At 36.1% G+C, this 23,496-nt stretch overlaps 3 protein-coding genes across 3 annotated transcripts in view; all 3 read left to right on the forward strand.

Moving 5' to 3' along the window:
• Window positions 1–2,138: 2,138 nt before the first annotated feature.
• tlr4ba (toll-like receptor 4b, duplicate a) lies at window positions 2,139–3,267 on the forward strand. Its single transcript, XM_077196859.1, is given in 7 exon segments — window positions 2,139–2,650; window positions 2,652–2,787; window positions 2,790–2,892; window positions 2,895–2,999; window positions 3,002–3,044; window positions 3,046–3,226; window positions 3,229–3,267. Coding segments are annotated over 7 exon segments (1,119 nt in total).
• A 2,159-nt stretch (window positions 3,268–5,426) lies between these two features.
• ftr14l (finTRIM family, member 14-like) lies at window positions 5,427–10,930 on the forward strand. Its single transcript, XM_077197168.1, has 6 exons — window positions 5,427–6,035; window positions 6,392–6,487; window positions 8,461–8,694; window positions 8,810–8,969; window positions 9,408–9,467; window positions 9,569–10,930. The coding sequence occupies exons 1-6, from the start codon at window positions 5,535–5,537 to the stop codon at window positions 10,087–10,089; spliced, it is 1,572 nt and encodes a 523-aa protein (XP_077053283.1). The 5' UTR covers window positions 5,427–5,534; the 3' UTR covers window positions 10,090–10,930.
• Window positions 10,931–12,982: 2,052 nt separating this feature from the next.
• LOC143703050 (transmembrane protein 150A) overlaps window positions 12,983–23,496 on the forward strand; it is a 33,665-nt gene continuing 23,151 nt past the window's right edge. The window contains exons 1-4 of the mRNA XM_077197176.1: window positions 12,983–13,430; window positions 13,904–14,106; window positions 19,320–19,367; window positions 22,286–22,372. Coding sequence (XP_077053291.1) covers window positions 14,042–14,106; window positions 19,320–19,367; window positions 22,286–22,372 — 200 coding nt within the window. The 5' untranslated portion in view covers window positions 12,983–13,430; window positions 13,904–14,041. The remainder of the gene's footprint in view (window positions 13,431–13,903; window positions 14,107–19,319; window positions 19,368–22,285; window positions 22,373–23,496) is intronic.

Consider the following 23,496-nt stretch of genomic DNA (forward strand, 5'->3'; position numbering starts at 1 on the left):
AAAGATACACTATGTAACTTTTTCTTTCTTTCCAAATTGTATATAATGAACGAGTATATTGTGAATCCACGGTATGCCTATAATAAGTGTTTATATTCTGCTTATTTTAGACCGGGTGGGATGAGAACAACCTCTGCGGAGTAGCCTAGTACCTGTGTGACTCGTCATATGCATAAACAGAGAAGCAGCTCTGGCTATAGTTTTCTATCTCAAGATGCATGCAGTTTTGTTAATTAACTGCTAGAGTGCCAAAACTTACGTAGTGGACCTTTTAGAGTATTACTAATCCACACCATCAACACTACTCTACAGCTATTGTGAATCTGAATTTCAGATTAGGGCCATTCGTTTTTTAACTGAGCAGTCAGTCACATGATTCCTATGTTGATAGTTTGGGATTGTTACTGGAGATCAAACAATATAGTCGTCAGTTTTAATAATTCATGGATTATATATGTATCTCAAAGGTATTGTTTATTTTTGTCAATTCATTTGGGATATTTTGGAAATTACTTTTATTTTATTTTATTTTTTTACCAGAATAAGTACATACTACTTTTGATGTTGTATTTTTGCCCCAAAATCCCCAATGTTAAACCTATTGCATTTGTTTGTCATATATGAGATGAACTCAAACAAGACTGGTTCAGAATTATTTTTATTTATTTTTTTGTACGACAGGTGGAGACAATCTCAAGATCACTCAAGATGAGTTTCTTCACTATAAGTACTTTCATTATTATTTTTTTACATAGGTGCTGGAGAATCATGCACTGAGGTAAGGTTTCTAAATGTGAATCTTTTTTTTTTTTTTTTGCTGTTATTATTTATTCTAACCTTACATTACTGAAAATCTGCACTAATGCATGGGAAGAAACCTCATACCAACCAGTATTCCTTAATCAGTTCAAACTCTGGATTTCAGTTTTGATGTTTTGAAACACTACAGGAAAATTATACTTTCTACAATGTAATTAAATTGATTCTTACTGTGGACCCTAATTACATATTTTGGACCTGGATGCTTGAATTCTTTACATGAACTACAAAGGTTAGTTCTTGTGGATGTTGGTCTCGCGTCCTTACAGCTTCAAATGATTAGTTTGTATTACTCTGATACTGTCGGTCGTTTAACTTTTCTATTGTAAAAACAGTTGTTAAATGTTTAGCTACTGTATAACTTAGCCTATATCTTACCACTCTTTAGCTGAATGAAATTTTGGTCGGTTAACAGAAAAATCAACCTTCAGTGCTGAGCATGTTATGTGATTTTCAAATTTCCCATAAATCTTTATTTTTTTCGTTGATTCAGAATTCTGTCAGTAAAATGCTTTAAAACGGAAGTCAGGCTCCTCAGTCACAATGAACTTTTCATTAAAATGATTTGAATCTGTTTCTCTGACCTAAAGAAAATACAGTAGTAATTTTGCAATATTGAAGCTTTAACTGATGTTCTATTATGAAACAAGTGTTGGAGTAGCAGTGTAGACTACTGCGGTTTCAGATCCAACCAATCAGAAATCCTTAGCATGTAAAAAAAAAAAAAAAAATTCATATGCTTGCTATAGAATTTATTTATGTTATAGCATACCTGCGTATAGCCTATAAGTAAATGGATGATGTCGGAGTCATGCTGTCAACTTAAAACGTTTTAAACAGTCATGACATGGTAATAATAAATGTGAGGACATTTGCAGGTCAAAAACATCTAAATGCAGTGGCAAGACACACAAGCAGCCGCAACTGATAAATAAATGACTAAATGCAGCCGTGAATGAACAATTGATTGGTTTTTAGTGACTAGGCAACAACATTACCCCAAGACTCCTGGCTGAGTTGGCTTGCATTAGGCTGTGTGTCCACCAAACAGGTTTTTACACAGCTGAAAATGCCAGGAGCTCTTCTGAAAACATCTAGCTGGCCACGCTTGATATGGCTTTGGTTGCTATGCTGCCTACCTGGTAGACCAAAGGTGAACGAAATGTTCCTCAAAGCATAATTTTTCATATTAATATTCTGGTAGTCTGGGACTGTAATCATCTGACATACTCCGAGACCAGCAATATTAACTTCTTGCTGAAATAAATTTGTTGTAGGCCTACATGTAATGTGTTCGTTGTCCCGCCCCTCCTCCAGACATGCCTAAGCTTCAATATATGGATCTAAGTGCTAACCAAATTACATTAAAACAATGCTGCACAACACTTTTATCTGGCACCCCTCAAATCAGGTATTTCAATTTGAGTCTAAATGCAGAAATTGATCTTGATGTAGGAGCATTTGATAGACTTGATTCCCTTGAGATTCTAGATTTCCATAATACAAGAGTTGTAGGTATGGAATACCTTTCACTTTCTAACTTGAAGTATTTTAGGTATATAGATGTTTCTTATTCAAGTATCACTTTTGGTAACATATATTGCTTTCATGGGCTGAGCAGTCTTAATGTTCTCAAGATGGCAGGAAGTAATTTTCAGGATGATGTAACAAGATATTTATTGAATAATCTCACAGTTCTAGAGCACCTTGACATGCCATACAGTCAGTTACACCCAAGCTCTTTTAAAAATCTCAAAAGACTTTTGAATATACGAGGAAACAGTTTAATGACTATAGATTTTCTTATCCACCCAAACCTGAAACAATTAACAATTTTATGTTGATAAAAACAGCATTACTAGCATCCCAATTAATGTTCTCCAAAAGTTGCCCACAAACCTTTCAGGGTTTGATTTGTCCTCCAACCCCATTAATTGTTCCTGCTCCCAAACAGATTATATTTTGTGGAATATATTCAAAATCAGAACATTTTGAAGCAACCAGAAAATATTTTCTGTAAATCTTTTTCATTAAGCTCAGATTTTAGAGCAGTGGACTTTGACATTGACAGCTGTTCATGAATGAACTGATGGAGAATGTTGTTCCACCTATTCACCTTTGCCTTCACATGCGGGACTTTCAAGCAGGGAAGTCTATCGCCTCCAACTTTATTGATGAAGGATGGGAAGTCGTAAAGTCATTGTGGTTGTGTCTCAACACTTTATATAGCGCCTGGTGTCGCTTTGACTTTGAATTAGCTCAGTCCCTGTTTATGATGGAACGCAATGCCAACATCATCATCGTCATTGAAGATGTGGAAGAGACGAAGACTAAGAAAGTGTTTGGTCTTCATAAGCATCTGAAAAAGAACACGTACCTGATGTGGAGCAGGGGCTCTTTGAGTAACATGAGATTCTGGATACGGTTCAGGAGAGCTGTTATATATAGCAATAATCTGAGCATGTATACAGTACATGTGAATGTGTTGAATTTGATCAAATAAACTTATGCTTTTTTATTTAAACTAAGAATCTAAAGAAGACCACATTTTATTTCAGTCAATCATTTTTCACAGGGCTCTAATGCTATTGTTTGCTGTGAAAACAGCACAAAGGCTTTTTAGATCCTAGCTCTTGGCAATGCACTTGAAACAAAAGGGAGAAGTGAAAGTTGCATGCACAATACAGTGTAAACAGATCTTTATCAAACACTATTGTGCTTTGTAGTCAAATTTAAGCCCCACATCTCATGAATGTGTTACTGGAAACACTGATGTGTACATTTGTAAAAGTAATTGTAAAACTATATAAATGGCAACAGAAAAGTTCCTAGTTTAGTGCATGATGACTCTAGCTGAATTTCCAACCTTCTGACTGTCGTTTGTTGTTTTTCAAAGTTCACATACACAATTTTAATGAAAGAATATTAACTTTTGAAAATTTTTGTCACTTCAAATGTCATGTCCATTATATTGACGATGATGTAGGCTACTTGTGAGCAATTTAACTACTTTGATTCTCACAGGAAAGTGTTACACATTTTGAAACTGGATGCTTGAAATCTGTATAAATTTAATTTTCTTTGACCTTTGAAGTAGAAGTGGAAATAAATTAAATTACAGAACCCATGGTCTGTGTCAAAATGACTTTAAGCTGTTGCATATGTGCATGATTTGAAGTGGACCATTTTATTAATAGAAAATTATTAAGTTTATATAAGGAAATTTAGCTTTTATTTTGCTATCAATTACAGTCCCATATCACTTCGCTAAATCATTATTTCATAGGTCCTACAGTTTACAAATAGCCTGGATGCCAGCCGAACTTAGCGGTCTGGACTTGATCCGTTGTGAAGCAAGTAGCCTATGCACGAACCAAAGCTGTTCGGACCAATCAGATTGTCAGGGCGGCCTTAATAAGATGATGGACAGATGATCAACAGTAACGTAATCATCACGTCACCAAAGAGCGCTTGGGGTTAATTCGTACACAACAAAGTTCCTCACAAATACTGTATCTCTAATAAAGCCAAAGAGGTCCACTTTAAACTTTTACATAACATTTACCCCACAAATTGTTTTGTTCCCAAGTTTCTAGACATTGACACATGCTGTAGCTTTTGTAAACAGGACACTGAAACAATTCCTCATTTATTTTTTAATTGTCCAGTTACCAAAAGATTTTGGGAAGAGTTGAGAACTCACTTTCTCCAATCTCAAAATATAACTCACTCATTCACAAGATATTATCTGTTACTTTTGTTTCCCACAAGATGGCACCCTGGAGTTTGTATTAAATTTTATAATCTTATATGCTAAGTTCTTTATACACAAGCAGAAATTTAATAAGTCTTCCTTATGTTTTAAACATTATATTTTGGAATTTAATATGCTTCTTAAATCACACAAGCTTGTAAAGAACAAGAAGAATGGAAAACTTTTGTATCAATCTTATGACCTATTCCCCAATTTGTTTTTGTTTTTTTGTTCTTTGTCTCTGGTATGGTATGTCTGTATAAATGTTTGTTTGTATATTGATGGTTTAACACGTTTGTTCCCAATGGTAACTACAATAAAAAAATCAACAAAAAAAAATCGTATACAACAAAAGATGGCTGCCGCTGGATAATTTAGATTTAGATTCAGCCATCGCGCCTGTTTCTGTTATATAAGATGTAGACAGCGCATTAATTTTAAAAGAGGAACAGAGAACCGCGGTAAAGGCATTTGTCGATCCAATTGAGTGCAGAGGCATTTTCTTTCCTGGTTCGGTTGAATATACGCCCCACAATCACAGCCCAGTAGCCTATCAGACTCACATTCTGCCTATCTGAGTATGACAACGTCAAGCTAGCTTACAACAGCCAAAGAACCAAAACCCACAAAGACAGGCTACCAAGCAAATATATAACAAGCAATATGGTACAAATGACAAGCTATATCAATGTTTCCCCCTCAAAATCACGTTTATTAATCTATTGAAAGTACGCTCTCTTTCTCCAGCTCTCTCTTCTACAAACATCGTACATTTTTCCTTACTTAATCACTGGAGGAAACTTACAGACACTTCACTCATGGTTTACTGTCAACATCTTAATCTTTGTATAAAGATGTTTTACAATGTTTATGTTACAACTTTCACATTTTTGCTTTTCTCTTTGTTCTGACATCAGTTGTCAAAAGTCAGCATCTAACCTGCTAAACTGGTTTATCACACATGGTTCACATTCCTCTATATAATGAATGTGTCAGTACAGTTTCATTGAAACTACTTCTTACCCACAAGCTTGTCTTTGGATTAGGCAGAGAGAGTTTTAATATGTCTCGGAGCAGTACAGCAAACCAAAGCCGATACAGCACTCTGGAGAAACCCAGACGCAATGGAAGATACAGCAGTTCCAGCAGCCGGGACAGCTCCAGAGAAGTGCTTTGTGATTTCTGTCTGGCAAAGAAGAACAAGGCAGTGAAGTCATGTCTGACGTGCTTAACCTCATTTTGTGAGACGCATCTCCAGGCTCATTATGAGTATCCAGCTCTCATGAAGCACAAACTGGTGGCAGCAACAGGGCAACTGCGTGAGAAGATCTGCGCTGAACATGATAAACTTTTGGAGGTTTTCTGTCGTTCTGATCAAGCATGTGTTTGCGTTTTGTGTATCATGGAGGAACACAAAAAACATGATATTGTTTCAGCAGCAGCTGAAAGGATAGAAAAGCAGGTGAGCTTATCAACAGAGATAACTGATTAAAAATGACTCTCATTCCACGAAGAACCGCAGTAGGCTATATGCTTTTAAACTTAATCATGATGATCATTGATAAACAAGTCAATATTTAGTGCTTTCACTTGGTTGGAAGATTAAAGGAAAAGCAGAAAAATGACAATTCTGTCATCATGTCCTACTCACCATCAAGTTGTTCCAAACCTGTGTGAATTCTGAATCTGAACTCAAAAGAAGATATTAATTTAGAACAACTTAAGGGTGAGAAATTTTTGGGTGAACTATCCCTTTAACAGTCCAGTGTCTCACGAATTAGCTTCTTTTTTTTCTTCTTTTTTAAAATTTTTCAACAGAAACAGCTTGGAGCGAAACTGATGACTTCACAGCAGAAGATTGAGGAACGGACGAAGAAATGGCAAGATCTCAGGCAGGCAGCGGCATCCATAAAAGTAAGAATTTTAGAAAATAATTGGGTAGAATCCTCTGTTTATATCTATGTCACTTAATTACTCATAGAATGCTGTTACGCTGACTTGCCCACAACAATGTACAATACCATACATGTGTATTTCTGTTTTATATGATTAAATGAAACATTTTTCAATAAGGTTCTATTTGTTCCAATTAGTTAATACTTTAGGTCAGGGTTTCCAAAACAGCAAGGAAACTGCTGGGGGCTTGAGAGTTGATGAAAACCTAATAATTAATTATTTTCATAGAAATGTAAAATTAAAATGAATAAGTAGCCTATAGGCTAATAAAAAAAAATCGATTTGAATATGCTGGATTTTCAGGCTGTCATTACTCCAATCTTCAGAGTCACATGCTTCTTCAGAAATCATTCTACTATGCTGATTTAATGCTCAAGAAACATTTTTTATTATTATCAAAACAGTTGTGCTAATTCATATTTTTTGTCAAAACCTGATACATATTTTTAGGATTGTTTGATGAATAGTAAGTTTGGAAGAACATAATTTATTTGAAATAGAAATATTTTGTAACATTACAAATGTCTTTACTGACACTTTTGATCAATTTAATGCATACTTTTTGAGGCCGTTCACACAGAACGCATTTTTCCATTCCACTGCGCCATTTTTTTTCTTTGTAAAGACGCTCTAGATGGATGTCTTTCGCTTTTTGCAGCGCCTCGCGCATGACAGTATTCTAAAAAAGCTGTTAAAATAACATTAAAATGCATTAATTATGTTAATAAATTGAACATCATTATAAAATGTTACAATTAAAGGTACAATATGCAAGGATTTTTCGCCACCAGGGGTCGCTAACCTCTTACAATAATAAAGGCGTATACTGATGATGAGGTATATTCCACATTTAGCTGAATTATGGATCTTGTCGTCAAGCTGATGGATCTTTTATGGATGAGTGAATACATTCATGTTTTTAACATGACTGTGGTATGAAGCAGGGCGCGATTGCTAGACGTAATTTATACCAGCGCGACACGCAACGCGAGTCCCGCGGATATAAAAGAATAAGGACATTTCATTCTACCGAACTATACGCAAGTGCTAGATTAATACTCACACAGGTCAGTTTATTAGACGAATCAAACTTGAGGTAATGCAGCGCTGTTTCACTTGCTCTAACAGTTACACTATCACACTAAACGGCATTTGAGTGTGTTGAATGTTGTTAGTTTAGGTTGTGTGTTGGCTGTATGAGACTAAGTACGTTAAGCTAGATCAACATTAGAATAACATACAGATCATATTCCAACATTTCATCATGTTGAACTAAATAACATTGATTAACATTGATAACATTTGTTTTATGTACATTTGTTCACCTGTCTAAAAGTACATGCAACACTCGCGTCTCTGTCAAGTCGAAGTTAGTCGCAGACGTGGAGTTCTCGGCATCTCGAAAAATGTTGATCATCGTTTTAGTCCTCTTTTTGTCTCAAAGTCTGCTTGCCATGATCCAAAATGTTTGAACAAAACAACAACCGCGTGAGCGTCCTGCTAGGCATAACGAGCCAGTTGTCAACGTCTGTCGCCATGGTTACTATGGCAGTACGAGGTCAAACCTGGCGGAAACCGAGGGTAACGCGAATATGACGTCATTGACTGGCGACTCCTCACCCCTGCTCACACGCCCCATTTCCTTGGTTAAAATTGCAATTTTCTCACGATTTACAAATTGTTTGTAACATTTGGGATATTGTAAGTAATCAACTAAACAAAATATATAAAATTGGCCTAGTGGTTTTTGGATATTTTACTGCAAAAATCCTACATATTGTACCTTTAAATGAGCTCAAAATGCTATTTTCTTTAACAGGACATCACATTTTAAAAAGGTGCTCTGCACTTGTTCCATCTCTATTTGACTGTTAAATGATATCTGTGAATTTGCAGTCCCTACCTCATCTATGGTGTTTTTCTCATTCCAGCACTCAACTCAGAGTGTGTTGGATGAAAACGAGCGTATTTTCACTGAACTGCTGCGGGCACTAGAGAGGAGGCATGGAGAAGTGAAGGAGATGATCCGAGTCCAGGAAACCCTTCTGCTGACACGTGCAGAGGGACACCTGGCCAGGCTGGAGGAGGAGATTACATTACTAAGAAAGAAACATAATGACCTGGAGCAGCTGTCCCAATCCGATGATCATATCCACTTCTTACAGGTATTGTTGAAAGAGTGCTGTGGCCTATAAGCTCATTTACTTTTTTTGTCAAACTGTTCCCTACATTATGATAAAATAACATTTCTGCCCCCCCCCCCCCTCCTCCCTCCTATAGAGCTGGCAGTCTCTTTCTGCTCCTTCTGGATATGAAGACTTGTCCAAGGTGACATTAGCCCCTCACCACACATTTGACAATGCAAAGAAAGCCATCTTTGACCTGAAAGTGCAATTAGAAGACATAAGCAAGGAAGAAATGATCAAAATCTCATCAGCAGGTGCTTAAAACCCTTATATTACAAATATGCACATAATGTGTATGTGTGTGTGTATATATACTGTATATATATCACATACATACACAGGTATATACATGTATATATACACTACCATTCAAAAGTCGGTAAAAAAATTTAAAATGTTTTTGTAAGAAGTCTCTTATGCTCATAAGGCTGCAATTTTCTGATAAAAAATACAGTAAAAACAGCAATATTGTAAAATATTATTAAAATTATTTTTTTCTCTATTTGAATGTATATTTTAAAATTTAATTTATTCCTGTGATGGCAAAGCTGAATTTTCAGCATCATTATTTACAGCATACTTACATCATTACTGTCACATGATCCTTCAGAAATCAATGCATTCAATTTAATATATATATATATATATATTTCTTTTCTTTTTTTTTATACATATATGTTTTTCATCTGCAGTAAAGGAGGTTAAAATTCTGCAGACTGTGGACCCAGCAAAAAGGGAGGACTTCTTAGAATGTAAGTTTATAATCAATATAATCAACAGTGAGAAAAAAGTTTTATATAGAAAACACATTTGTTTCTGGTGGTTAATTTACCAACACCCCTTCTCGATCTAGATTTCTGTCAGCCCTCAGCAGATCCTTCAACGGCCCACCCGAACCTGCACCTGTCAGACAAAAACACAGCGGTGCGGATGAGGAACGAGCCAAAGGCGTACCCGGAGCATCCCGATCGCTTCGAATACTGGCAGCAGGTGCTGTGTAAGGAAGGTCTGGCCGGCGGTCGCTACTACTGGGAAGTGGACTGGAGTGGCACAGAAATTGACATTGCTGTGACTTACAGAGGAATTCAGAGGAAAGGAAATGATTTCGCTGGCAGCTTTGGAGGGAATGACAAGTCTTGGAGTTTGTACTGCTCTGAATCCAAGTACTCCTTTGTACACAATAACAAAAGCACCACTATATCTGTCCCCAGTTCCTCCAGGATAGGGGTGTATGTAGACTATGAGGCTGGAACAGTGGCATTTTATAGTGTGTCTGACAAAATGAAGCTTCTGTATAAGGTTCTAACTAAATTTACTGAACCCCTCTACCCTGGCCTTGGAGTCTGGGGATACGGAACTACAGTGCGACTGTAAATATAGAGATACATTTGTTTGCTGAATGTTGATCAGCATGTGGTTGTCTCATTATCTGATCTTATTTATCATTTTAGTCAGTTCAGTGAGAACAGGAAGTGAGCCAGTTTGCTTCCCTCTTTGGGCATCTGCATCAGAATAAAATATCACTGACCTCATTCTGACATGTATCAGTCGCTATATCAGTTATGACTATCAGCAGTGGCCAAACTTAGAAAATAGCAAAACTTTTTTGTTGTTTTTCAAATATAAAACGTAAATTAGCTTATTGATTTATTTATAATGTCTTGGTTCCAAATACTCAAGACCAGGCGTGTCCAATCCTGCTCCTGGAGAGCCACTGTCCTGCAGAGTTCAGCTGCATCCCCAATTAAACACACCTGAACCAGTTAACCAGCGTCTTGCATTCTGGAACCTTCCAGGCAATGCAGGCATGTTGAGCTAAACCCTCCAGGGCTGAGTTTGGACACCGCTCTAGACTGCCACTCCATTCTCCATCAAAAACACAGAGACTGGGTATATTTTGTGTGCATAGTAGATATAAGGATTATCTGAAAGATGACAAGTATCACCTGTGAATCCTTCACTATGATGTGTTACCTGTTTTATGATTCCATTACAACCTAAAACAATACAGTATGTTTATCATGGGGCAAAATACAAACTTTGTGGGATGTGGGAAATAATATGGTATATCTCTCCACTAGATGGAGCCATTCCAAACTTGTTGAAAGTTATGATTTTTTATACTCATTTTCACAGTAATACTGAGCTGGTGAACTCATCTGTTTTGTGTTGTTTCTTCTTGAATTTGCACATTTTAAAATGTATTACAATGACCGATATGACTAAGTCTACATCATTGTGAGGCTTAAGAAATATTTATATGCTCAGAACGAGACAAACTTTTCACAATCAATATCTACATTCACAAGTCTGTTTTTATGACTCATACATCACTCAAGTTTAAGGTGACCACATGTTCTTATCCATGAATATTATTTTCATCATACGCACAATATCATCAGCCGGTTATGTCAGACTATCAAAAGAACAAAGAACATGTTGATGGTGAAGAAACCCACAGAAACGTGAACATTGATAAGGATTGCTATTATGCAGCAGTGGACTGAGATACTGTTTCAGCAGTTGCACAACTATGAAAGGGTGTTGTCTTCAGATTGGCTCTTGTGGGAAATAATAGAAAAAGGAACTGTATTTAATTACTTGTGAAAGACAGCCCAAGATTTGATGAGTTTTGTTTTTATAGGCTATTTTGTAAAATGTATAGCTCCAGTACATATTGTGCATTGAGAAAACTCTATACTATGTTTTTTTGCTCTATGATCTCAATATGTCTGACAAATAGACAGAATACGTTTGGTAACAGCTATTCTTAAAATCTGACCAACCTTGTCAACAGGATAATAGTGCCAGCTGTGATGCTTGTCGGATAAAAATGGCTTCTTAAACAAGATGAGCAATGCGTTGAACGTTACAACAACAGTAGCACATCTTATCAGAAGGGAACTCATATCAGAATGTACTAAAACTATAATATAATTGTTTTAAATCATGGGAAGTACATTTTGTCTGGCAGAACATATCAGCATGTACGACCTCTTTATACAAGTAGCACATTTTGTTAAACTATTATTACGATAATAATATGTTCATACAGCAAGATTATTTGTATATTTTTATTATTTTGTATTTACTTACATTTAATGTTTTGTAATGTAAAGGTATCTCAACTTTGATGCACTCATCGGACACCAGCTTTTCAAGAAATCAGTCATTCAGGCCCACATAGTTTTCAAACAGAAACATTGCTGGTGCTAAATAAGTTTGAAAGGAAAATAAGAGATTCTGACTCCTGGCAATTTCTGATGACATGCAAATAATCATTAAAATAGTTGGTTGTAGCATCTTATTTAAGACGCTGGTCAAAGTCTGTGACCACTAATGAAAATACTTATTTTGTATGTTTATTGCTAATAATAATATCAGTGTAACAAGTTGAATTTTAGTTAACATTAACATGCATGGGTTAACATTTGAAGATGGCAGAAAGAGTCTGGGTTGTGTATTACCATATCACAGATGATAAGAACTGCAAAAACAATGATCAGTATCTTAGTTAGATAATTTTCAGCAAGTACGTTGGGACATTACGTCAAATGATCACTTTGAGCTATCTAACATGATGTACAATGGCTTCTCCATCAAACAAATACAACACTAACTATAGGCCTACATATCATTAATGAATCTGGCTACTTAATCAAAAACTAAAATACACGTAGGCCTACCTTAATATGTAACAACATAAACAACATGTTTATTTAAATGTTATTAAATTAGACTTTTTATGAACCATGATTAAAATAATTAAGAATTAAAAGTGTTAACACAAAAGACCATCTGGGTAACACACATAATAAACCAATTAAGTAAATATTACCTAAACAAAATTTAACGTAAAATTTGCTGTACATAGAGCTACGATACAAAAATATACAAAATAAAATCTTATTTAGATCAGATATTCTGGTGACATTTTCACGCAAGTAGGTAGGCGAATTCCATTTTTTTTTACTTAGGCCTACAAAAAACATAATTGTAACAACACTCCACTGTACAAACACATGTTGAATGTACTACACTGTAAAAAAAAAGTTGCTGCCTTAAATTTCTAAGTACAATAAACTTGGATGTTTAAGTCATTTCAACTTAATTTACATCAAACTGACTTTTGAAACTGACTGAAAAATTGTTGAATTTGAACTTATTTTGACGAGTTAACGCAATGTAGCAACATATGTTGTCATTACCTATTGATCATAGGCTCTGCATTTTTTTTTTTTTACAGTGTAGGCCTATATGATTACTAATTCATTTTTTGTTTCAATGTAAGGTACAGTAAACCAACTCAACTCTTAGTTTTTTTTTTCTGTAGGGCTTGTTGTACGTTGTTTTTACGTCAAAATTATAAACATTTTATTCAGTGCATCATGATGCATCAGTGCGGGAGTGAGGGAGGCGGAGCTCCGGGAACAGCTGGACGCGTTCAGTGAGTCCACACGGCGGGACACGAGAGAGAGACAGCGCTTATATTCCGAAAGGAGTGAGGCACCAGAATTCTGCTGGAAGAGCACAGAGAAACACAGAGAGCAAAGGAAGATTACACAGCCGCGGTCATTTGGACGCTTGAGGAGTAATGAGAAACCTGTAGCTGTTATTGGTGATTGATGTTACCGTTCCTGAACAGTCTGCGCTCTGTCTGAGGGTTTAACAAAAGGTGGGAGACACGTCTGCTGTCCCCTATCACAGGGGGGAAGGTGAGATACAGTGTCCACTCTCAACACTACACACACGGCTATTACACTTACGTTAAACTCCAACTTCAATCGGCCATTTTGCCTGGTTAACAAAAGGATATTCTTCCACATGGTTTTAAAGCGACTTTTACAGTGTTCAATATAGTCTAATACAAATGCACACCAGTTAGTCATGGAGCAGAATTTGCAGGCAATGAAATGTTCTGTTGTTTCTACAGGTCCAGAAAAAAACATTGACAGAATCACAGATATACACTGAGAGTTAAAAATGCTTAAACAAATAGGAAAATACAATAGCCTACATGTAAAGTAAAAAAACAAAAACGATGTGCTCATAGTAATGCAAAATCCACAGCTTTGCAAACAGGTATGCTTTGTGCAATACAAAATCATGTGAAAATGACAGGTAACGGTCTAGTCTGTTTATCAGCGTCGTTGTCATTGTAAAGATTTTTGTTTTGTTTTTGTCACAGATATGATATTTGAGATAAGCCGGTTTGGGGTCATGCAACAAGTATAAATGCACATTGATGAGCCGAGGGAGACGGGCTGGCGAAGGCGAAAGAAGTGGATGATTTTGAGGGGAGCAGTCGAGGATCGTGTTGCTGGAGATGTCTCTGTGGATGATCTTACCTGTCAGCCTCCCAGCTCTGACCATCACTGGAATATGGGTCGTGTAAGTCCATTTTATTTCATATCAAATGAGACGATCCTGCTTTGAATAGGCATGGATAAAACCTGTGCAGATGTCATGTATGCTCTAATTTAAGGTTACATCACTTTCAGACTAGTTTGATTTTTAACTGGATGCACACCAATTCAACAATGTTCTTAGAGGGAAATAGGCATAATATGTCTGTTTGGTAAATTCCAACTTTATGGTCTATAAGAATAATTTATATAGTTGTAATTGTACATGTCACAGATTGTTTTAATAGTGTGATGTAGCCAGTACATGTAGAATATGTTGAAGCTAGTGCACTTTATGCAAGTGAATCACAGTTTTAGGTTTGGCCTGCATTGAAATGGTTGCCTTCTCTCCCTACCAAGACCCAGCTAATGTACTTAAAACTTTGGCTAACATTCTGGCAAGGTTTTCTTGAAGTTATGAAAAAACTTTCTTCCACTAGCATTAATAGATCATGCGTTCGATCTGGTCTTTAATAATGTTCTCAAAACGTTAGCACAAAAAAATTATTTATACATTGTTAATAGAATGTTTTTTCCTAAATGTTTTAGTTGGACATTCATCTAATGTTTTTTTTGTTACTGCTTTCAAAAGGTTCAGAGAACATTAAAAAGTAACATTCCCATGATTTTTGCAAAATTATAAAATGGAATGTTCCCTTAACGTTCGCTTAAACAAGAAAAAACTTTTTTTAAAGCATCTAAAAAGCTGAACCTTGAGAACATTAGCAATTAGCTTTATAATGTTAGCAAAAAGTTTTTGGAACATACTTTTGTTAGCTGAGGAGAAAAGTGTATGTTTCAGTCAAGGTTTATTTTTTTGGGGCACCTCACAGCTTCTTCTGAAACATGCCGTTTCAGTGTGACAATTTATTATGGAAAGGTTTATTATGTGTGCAAAGATAAAATTACGACCTAAAACATATGAAATGCAGCCAATCTCAGTATTCATGAACCTGCTCTTTGGGGATTGGGCTATATATAAAACTACAAGTGCCCATAACTGAGTCGTCTGAACTTGCCTGAAAAATGTTAAAGACTTTGAGGTCATTATTAGTAACTTTGTGTTGGTACAGAAATTGATCTTCAGGAAGAGAGCTTTGCATGAACCGGCATGCGGTTGATAAGACTTGTAGTTCAAGGTAATATTTAAGAAAAAAGGTTTTTGGCTTCATGTGTGATGGAAGTTGTTGGAAGACTTGAGGGGCTGTTGAATACCTTTTATACAGTTTTATTTGCTTGAAGGTGCAGCGCTGTGCTGACATCTCATTGCTTTTTGTACCTACTTCCTTCCTGTGGAGAACTTGCATACGCCCTGTTTCTACAGGGAGTTCAAGATCCCCTTCCTCTCCTGTAGAGCCTTGAGTTTGAAGAGACAGAGGTGGTTACATAAGCCTCGGCGAGAAGAGGAGCGAGTAAAACAGAGGAGAGCAACTTAGAGCAGCATCAGCGATTTTTTCATCTATTATGCCAGAAAGAGAATGTTTGGTTTATTCTTTCCTTGACTCCTGTAGTGAAGGTCTGGGAGAAGTTCCCAATACAACATGGACTAAACGTGCCCCGTATCTATGCAAGAAAAGGCATGTTTTCATAGCTGAATATGGAACCTCTAATTATGACTTGTATAAGAACTGTTACCGTTACTAAAAACAACAACATCAACTGTTCAAAGCATGACTGAAACTGACTGGCATGTGCTTCTCTCATCGAATTAATTCATAATGCAAGTTAGTTAAACACTTCATTGGAGGCTGTTTTTGAGGAGTATGTAGCCCGCAGTTACACCCCAGTGGAATGCTTGTTTAAATTATTCAGGCTGCATAAAAAAAAAAAAAAGTTTCCATTTAGGCAAGAGCAAGTTTCCAAACCAGTGTTTCCATTTGGACGTTATTTCTATACTTTGAGGCTATTGTTTATGGTAACGTCACACATGCTTGCATAGTCCCGCAGTGATGTGCTGTTCCCTGTAACGTTGAACGTACTGTTTATGCAAACAACACTGAGCATATTTATTCATAACAAAGGCTTTATATTTTAAAGCTTGTTGCCTTTAACAGCTGAAACTGTCAGTGCTATACATCCGTGTCCTCGGTGGTACAATACAAGCATTGTGGCTCTCTGGTTGGAGATGTAGTCTAATTATCCATTCAGATCAGGTCTGGTCTCTGGTTTGATTGGACCTAAAGCTCCTGGGGATTGATTTCTTACACCTGCTGTGTGCAAAGCAAAAGGTGTCTTTGTGAATGACTGGAGTACGTGATGTGGAATGGAGGGGGTATGGACACTAGTGGAGTCTGCCAGCTGTTTAGGAGGTTGTTTGTAAAAATGTAAGCAATTTAAGAAGGTTAATTAAAGCAAGATTATGAAGCATTCATCCTCACTTCTTCCTTAAACCGCCTTTATTCAGAGTGCTGTATCTTATTAAGACAATTAGAATTTAAGTATTATGTTAAATTCCGTTCAAAAATGTTGGGTCTGTACGATTTTTTAAATGTTTTTGAAAGAGGTCTCTCTGTTGACCAAGGCTGCATTTATTTGATTGAATGTACAGTGAAAGCACTAACAAGATTGTGAAATATTATTTCAATTTATAATAACTCTTTCTGTTTTAATATATTTTAAAATGTAATTTTGAAGGAAACTATTCATGAGCTAAGCCAAGTCTTTATTTAAAGGGAAATTCTGTAATCATTTAATTCAATTTAAATGAAAATTCTGTCATCATTTACTCCAAACAAAGAAGTACTTTCTGTCTTTTTAGCCCATACAATTGAAGTCAATGGTCACCAAAACTGTTTAGTTACCAACATTCTTCAGAATATCTTCTTTTATGTTCCACAGACGAAAGAAAGTCGTAAGGGTTTGGAATCACATGAGGATGAGTAAATGATGACAGAATGTTCTTTTTTGGTTGAATTATCCCTTTAAAAGCTTTAAAGTTTGTGGTGCCCACCTCAAAATAAAAAATGAAGAAGTAACAAGTGTTCAGCTGTGTTACTCTGTAGCCAGACTGTGCGCCTCTCTAGGATGTTGAAAGTGAACTGTTAATAGTCTGCGTGATTATTCACAACACCAGCCAGGGCAGATGGCAGAATGTTTGTTTACCAAATGTAATTTCTCTCAGCGTTGTGCTAAGTGTAGTACAAGGCTCAGGTGATCTGTCTCGCTGTACACACACACACACACACACACACACAGACACACACACACACACGCACACACTATTTACTAGAGATGAAAACAAACCTAATTGCTGCTTAGCCCACATCTGACCTTGCATGCTGTCAGATGCAGTTACGTTGGACAAATGTAAATGTGTTTGTGTGTGTATGTCAACAGTGAGATCTGCATGAGAGAAAGGCGTATCCATCGGCAGGTGCCGAGTGTGTTTCCCTTCCACAGAGCGCTTAACATTCTTTTCTTGTCTCATTGTCCATTTGTAATTATGGAAGCTTGTTTCCGCCATGGAATAAAATAATAAAAAAGGTAATTGCGATTTTTTTTAAATCTCACAATTCTGACTTTTTCCCTCAGAATTGCAAGTTTATATCTTGCTTGCCTTTAACTTTATCTTTAAAACTTGCCTTTAACTGCTTTATATCAAGTGTATATCTCACAATTGTGAAAAATGAAGTCAGAATTGCAAGTACGACTTTTTATCTCAAAATTCTAGAACTTCCAGTTGCAAGTTTGTATCTCACAATTGCGAGAAATAAAGTCAGAATTGCGAGTTTATATCACAATTGCGAGAAATATAGTCAGAATTGCTAGTTATAAAAGTCAGAATAACTCCCTTTTTAAAATATTTAGCAGAATGTGAGATATAAACTTGCAATTGCAAGATATAAACTTCTGAGAAAAAACACTCCTAATTGTGAAATAAATAAAATACACTATTACCTTTTTTTTTTTTATTCCGTGGTGGAAACAAGTTTCCATAGTCAGCTAATTTTGCGTGCTTGGAAATTCTCTTTCATCAGATTCTGTAAAAGTCAGTAGGCAAACGTTTACTTTAACCGTTATCTGATGGTCCTGTGTTCATTGACATCTTATGAGGGTCAGTGTGACGGGACCATGAGTGTGCTGACCTTGTTGCATAAGTGTGAGCAAAGAATGACACATAACGCCAGGGTAAGCTGAAGATGCACAGGTTGAGTTGACTAAATTTCCAGAGCTCTCCGGTTTTTGGTTCTATGCTAACAGAAAGTCACGTCAAAAGGACATGCACTTCTGATTTTATCTGTGAATAGAGGCTGTTGCGGTAGTGAGGGAGACCACAGCATATTTTTGATAATCCTTTCTTTATGTCCATATGCGTAACCTATAATGATAAAGTAACTTTTATATGTTACAGCCCTTAAAGCTCTGGGCTCATGAGTCATACTGCATCTCTTTGCTTAATTTCAGACATCAGTGGTTTACATTGCTCTTTTGGTCAGCTTTGAAACCGCTTTTATTTTGACATGATCATTGGTGCATTCAAAGACAGATTCTTTTAGAACACAGTTTTTATTATGAATTGTTTATGTCCATTTTGTTTGGATGGTGTTTTCATGAGGTACACCAGTAACACTTTTCAAAAAAGGTTTTATTTGTTAACATTAGTTAGCAAATGCTGTAAAAAATATATTGCTCATTGTTAATTCATATTAGTTAATGCATTAAATGGATAGATCACCAAAAAATAAAAATTCTGTCATCCTTTACCCACCCTCAATATGTTCCAAACCTGTATGAATTTCTTTCTTCTGCTGAACACAAAAGATGTTATTTTGAAGAATGTCAGTAACCAAAAAGTTGATGGACCCCATTGACTTCCATAGAATGTTTTACATACTATACAATACTTTTACATACTATGGACGGCAATGAAACCCTGGCCCTGTTTGTTTCCTGACATTTTTCAAAATATCTTCTTTTGTGTTCAGCTGAAGAAAGAAATTCATTCAGGTTTGGAACAACTTGAGGCTGAGTAAATGAAGACAGAATTTAAATTTTTGGGTGAACTATCCCTTTAACTAATTTTAACAAATGAGACCTTATTAGTGTTACTGGTGTACAGAATCAAAAATTTACTTTTCAGAATCTATTTTAAACAAGTCGAGGCACGTAAAAATGAAATGCAAGTTTAAATCCTCCCTTTAAAATCTGGTTTGTGCTGATTACATTGTTACTAATGTACCATCATTTCTATTTTTCCAGGTATGCCATGGCCTTGTATAATCAACATGTCTGTCCTGTGGACAACTGGTGAGAAGTCTTCTTTTTAAACTAAATATCATTGTGTCAACTTTACAAAAGTCATTAATTTGTTTTTTTAATTGTAAAAAACAACAACATTATGCTATGGTATTTTTAAATAGTTTATTTAATATATGTAATTTAATGATTTAAATATATTAAATATTTTAAACCGTACAATAACACTGAATAAATAAAACGTAGAAATGAAAAAGTAAAAAAAAAATGTATTAAGTATTAACACAAGTATTTTTATTTTTATATGTTTATTAATTCAATTCAATTCAAATTTATTTGTATAGCGCTTTTCACAATACACATTGTCTCAGAGCAGCTTTACAGAAAGTGCATTTCGGAAATGTACATAGAAAAATACAGTCAGTTAATCATGTATTAATTTAGGGCATAACATATCGCCGGCGTTGAGTCGTCTCTTCACAGGCGTCGAGTCGTCTCATCACAGGTGTTGGGGCATCTGAAGTCTCCGTGAGAGGCTGGATACAAACTGGAGCTGACGAACGCTATTTACCTCGGGACTAGCGTCCCGAGATAACAGCAGAAAGGCAGATGGGAAATAATTAGCATAGCTGATGTTCATAATGTTAATGCATTCGAACTGATTCAGCAGTAGTATAAAAGGTAGTATAAATTAATATATTGGTTACTGAAATATGCATATTTTCATCTTTTGAAAGAAAAGAGATCATTTGAGGTCTAAGGATATTAACCATTTACCGATACTAAACTAAAACCTTTTTAAGATGCACACATCAGAGAGAGACCTCCTGGCATTGTGTCTAATACACTTCTTTTGCATCATCTGCACTAATGAGTAATGTATTTGATATGAGATGTTGAGCGAGTGTCCAAATCCTTTCTTATTAACTTAATATGGCTCAAGGACGTGTCAGCCAATGAAGAATTGCAGGTTAACTTGTTCTTTTAGTCAAACATTAGCATACTGAGCATAGCAGTGTCTAGGTAACTTATATTTTAGTGCTGCTGTTGGTCTTACACTGTACCTTAATTATTTAAAATGGTAAAAAATTACGTCTGGGTCCATGAGCAGAAGCAGTCGGAGAGGATTACTTATTAATATGACTTGTGAATAAAATTAATTAAAGGGGTGGTAAAACACAATTTCACTTTTCTAACTTTAGCTAGTGTGTAATGTTGCTGTTTGAGCATAAACAACATCTGCAAAGTTACTGCGCTCAAAGTTCAAAGCAAAGGGAGATATTTGCTTTTAAAAAATTCAATTTCTAAGGACTACAGCAAACGACCGGTTTTGGACTACACGAGATTTATCCGGGGTTGCTGACGTCAGCATTTCCCATTATTCACATAAACCCCTCCTCCGAGAATACTTAATAAGCGAGGCGAGGCCATTTTATATTGCTATTTTGGAGATGAGTTGTCGCAATGCCGTCGAAACACTGCTGTTATTTTCATCCGGATTGCAGGTCCACTTTGTTAAGCCTTCCTAGGGACGAGGGGATTAGGGATCAATGGTTATAATTTATTTTTAACTCTGTCCTTCATAATTATGACCTTATGATTAGAGCTTTTACGTTTTTCTACATGCTTGTTTATCTACAGGCATGCTAAACATGGTTCTGTGTTTGATTTGGCAGCCGTTGTTTAGTGTTCGTTTTGGGTTAATAGTTCTGTCGACAGATATTTGTCTACAATCGTTCTAAAAATACAAAAGTAATGGTGGCATACAGTCAGAAACGATCACTATACATCCGCAGTCTTTACTCAAAAAAATCCCTTTGAGGACTGTAGTATAATTTGTTAGAACGATGATATGAAATTCTTGTTTATGATGCTTATTTTTTGTAATTCTATAATAATTAGTACAATTAAATAACAGCGTATCTAAAAAGTAATGAGAGAACAACAAGAAACAAACCTTTCTGAAACGTCGTTTAACAGCCGTTCTTGAACAGGTTCTGCTCGATCATCTTCACTAACATTTTCTGGGTCCGATTGGTTTTATTGACGCCATTGTTTATAATACACCAAAGCACAAGTACCGGTAACGGTAAGGGGCGTGACGTTTCCGGAAAAAGTGCACTAGTCGGTTAGCGAATCACAACACACTGGGCCAGCTAACCAATCTGAGCCCATTGCATAGTTTTGAGATCAGATGTAGAATAAAGGTAAAATATATGAAAAATAATGCAATTTTTAAAAAAACGAAGCATGAACGCATGTTACAGTGCACCCCACAAACACAATCAAGCCTTCGAAAAATGCGTTTTACCACCACTTTAATGAATAAAACCCACTGTCTCAGAATATCAGTGAAAAATGTGTACTTTATGTTTAGGTGTCATGTGCAGGCCTAATAAAAAAATTATTTTGGTGATATTGGATAGTGGAGCTAAAGCTGAGCTAACAAGATCAAATTTGGTCTGTTTAATGAAGTTCAGCCCAAAGGCTGTTTTTACCTTTTTTAGGTGCTTTGCATTTCTGGGTAATTTTTACACTCTGGAAACAACATTGGTCTTTCAGTTTTTTCCTCCTGGTGGGAGGAGCATTAGTCCTGTAGCGAAGGATGTGTTTGCTTTAGTAATGAAGTGTAGCCACAATATGTTTGCCTTGAGTTCTGCAGGGTGTAGTATGAATTGAAGTTATGGCGGCTGTCAAAACACGTTTATACTGGAAGTGAGTTGTAACTCTGATCATATCATCCAGTGTACAGTAGGAATGCAGCGTTGTGTAACTTGTCCAAATTCACAGACAGATGCAGCTGACCTAATACTCAGGTCTGTCTGGTATGATTGACTATTATTTATAGCAAGTGAGCAAGATCTTAAAATAGACTCCCACAAACCTGTGGGACTCAGTTATACTGTAACTCCATAATGTAAATGTTTTTGTATTTATACGTGGGGGTCTGTGTATTTGTTTGCTTGCAGGATGTATAACCAGTCATGTGAGGTGGATCTGCCAATGCAGAGGGGACAAACCATATGCTGTACTCTGGACAACGTTCCTCTCATAAGGTCTGTATGATGTAACAGTAAGAAAAACACTGACAATGGGTAACAGGGATGTAGATTTAGCCTTAATTAAGATTTAGTGACATCATATCTTTTGTAGTTGTATTGTATTTTTTATGTTTAATATTTTTTCATGCAATAACAGAATTGCTTGAGCTTTACAAATGGAGGAAACACTACAGTTTGTGGAACATTGAGAAAATGGTTATTATGGAGATTATTTACATGCCATGCTGAATGACTCTTTGTCATGCTGTAGAAAGGGTCCAAATGATGTAACTTCTTCAGGGTTACAATGTGCACAATATATGGAACACCGCTAAACATTAACATTATTATTTTTTTGGTCGAGACCGTCAAGAATTCTACAACAAAATCACGATCAAAGTACAGACAATTGTTGTTTAAAGTGCCCCTATTATGCTATTTTAAAGGTTCCTCATTTTGTTATGGAGGCCTCCTACAATAAGTTTACATGCATCATAGGTAAAAAAAATAAAATTTTATCGTAATATACATAGCGCATCACCTCATTTCTTAAAGAGTCTGAAAACGATTTGTTTGAAGATTCAGTCTCTCTTAACCCCTCTGCTCTGATTGGTCAGAATGCCCAGTCTGTTGTGATTGGTCTAACACTTACAGCGCATGTCGGGAACGAAACGCCTATTATCATATCTAAATTTCAGCTCCGGAGGCTTCCTCAGCACTTGTATAAACAGTGATGTGAACTGTAATTGTGAACCGTACCAATTCGAGTCCTCATCCTTTGGAAGCACATACAAAGTGTATTCGCAGCGCAGAAAACAGCATCTTCTCGACATGTTGACAACATGAACCAAACTCTTCCAGGTCTCAGCTACAACTACAGAGTTTGGGGTGGGGCAAAGTTGATGTTGTTCACAGGCAGCCAATGAAAATCATTGGCTGGCATTATGCAAATTTGTTACAAACCTACTAGATTTGTAACAAATTGCTGACGACTCATTTCGGCAGTTCAGAATTGATTCTTGATCTTTAAAACTTTACTTTTGTCTGAATACTTTGACGAGCTTTTTTTGACGACTTTTACATACATAAACAGCTATATTACACACTATGAAAAAGCGTAATGGGGCACTTTAAAAGTT

The sequence above is a fragment of the Siphateles boraxobius genome, unplaced genomic scaffold (genome assembly GCF_051911475.1).
Source record: "Siphateles boraxobius isolate OS27281-9 unplaced genomic scaffold, OSU_SipBor_1 37, whole genome shotgun sequence".
NCBI classification, from domain to species: Eukaryota; Metazoa; Chordata; class Actinopteri; order Cypriniformes; family Leuciscidae; genus Siphateles; species Siphateles boraxobius.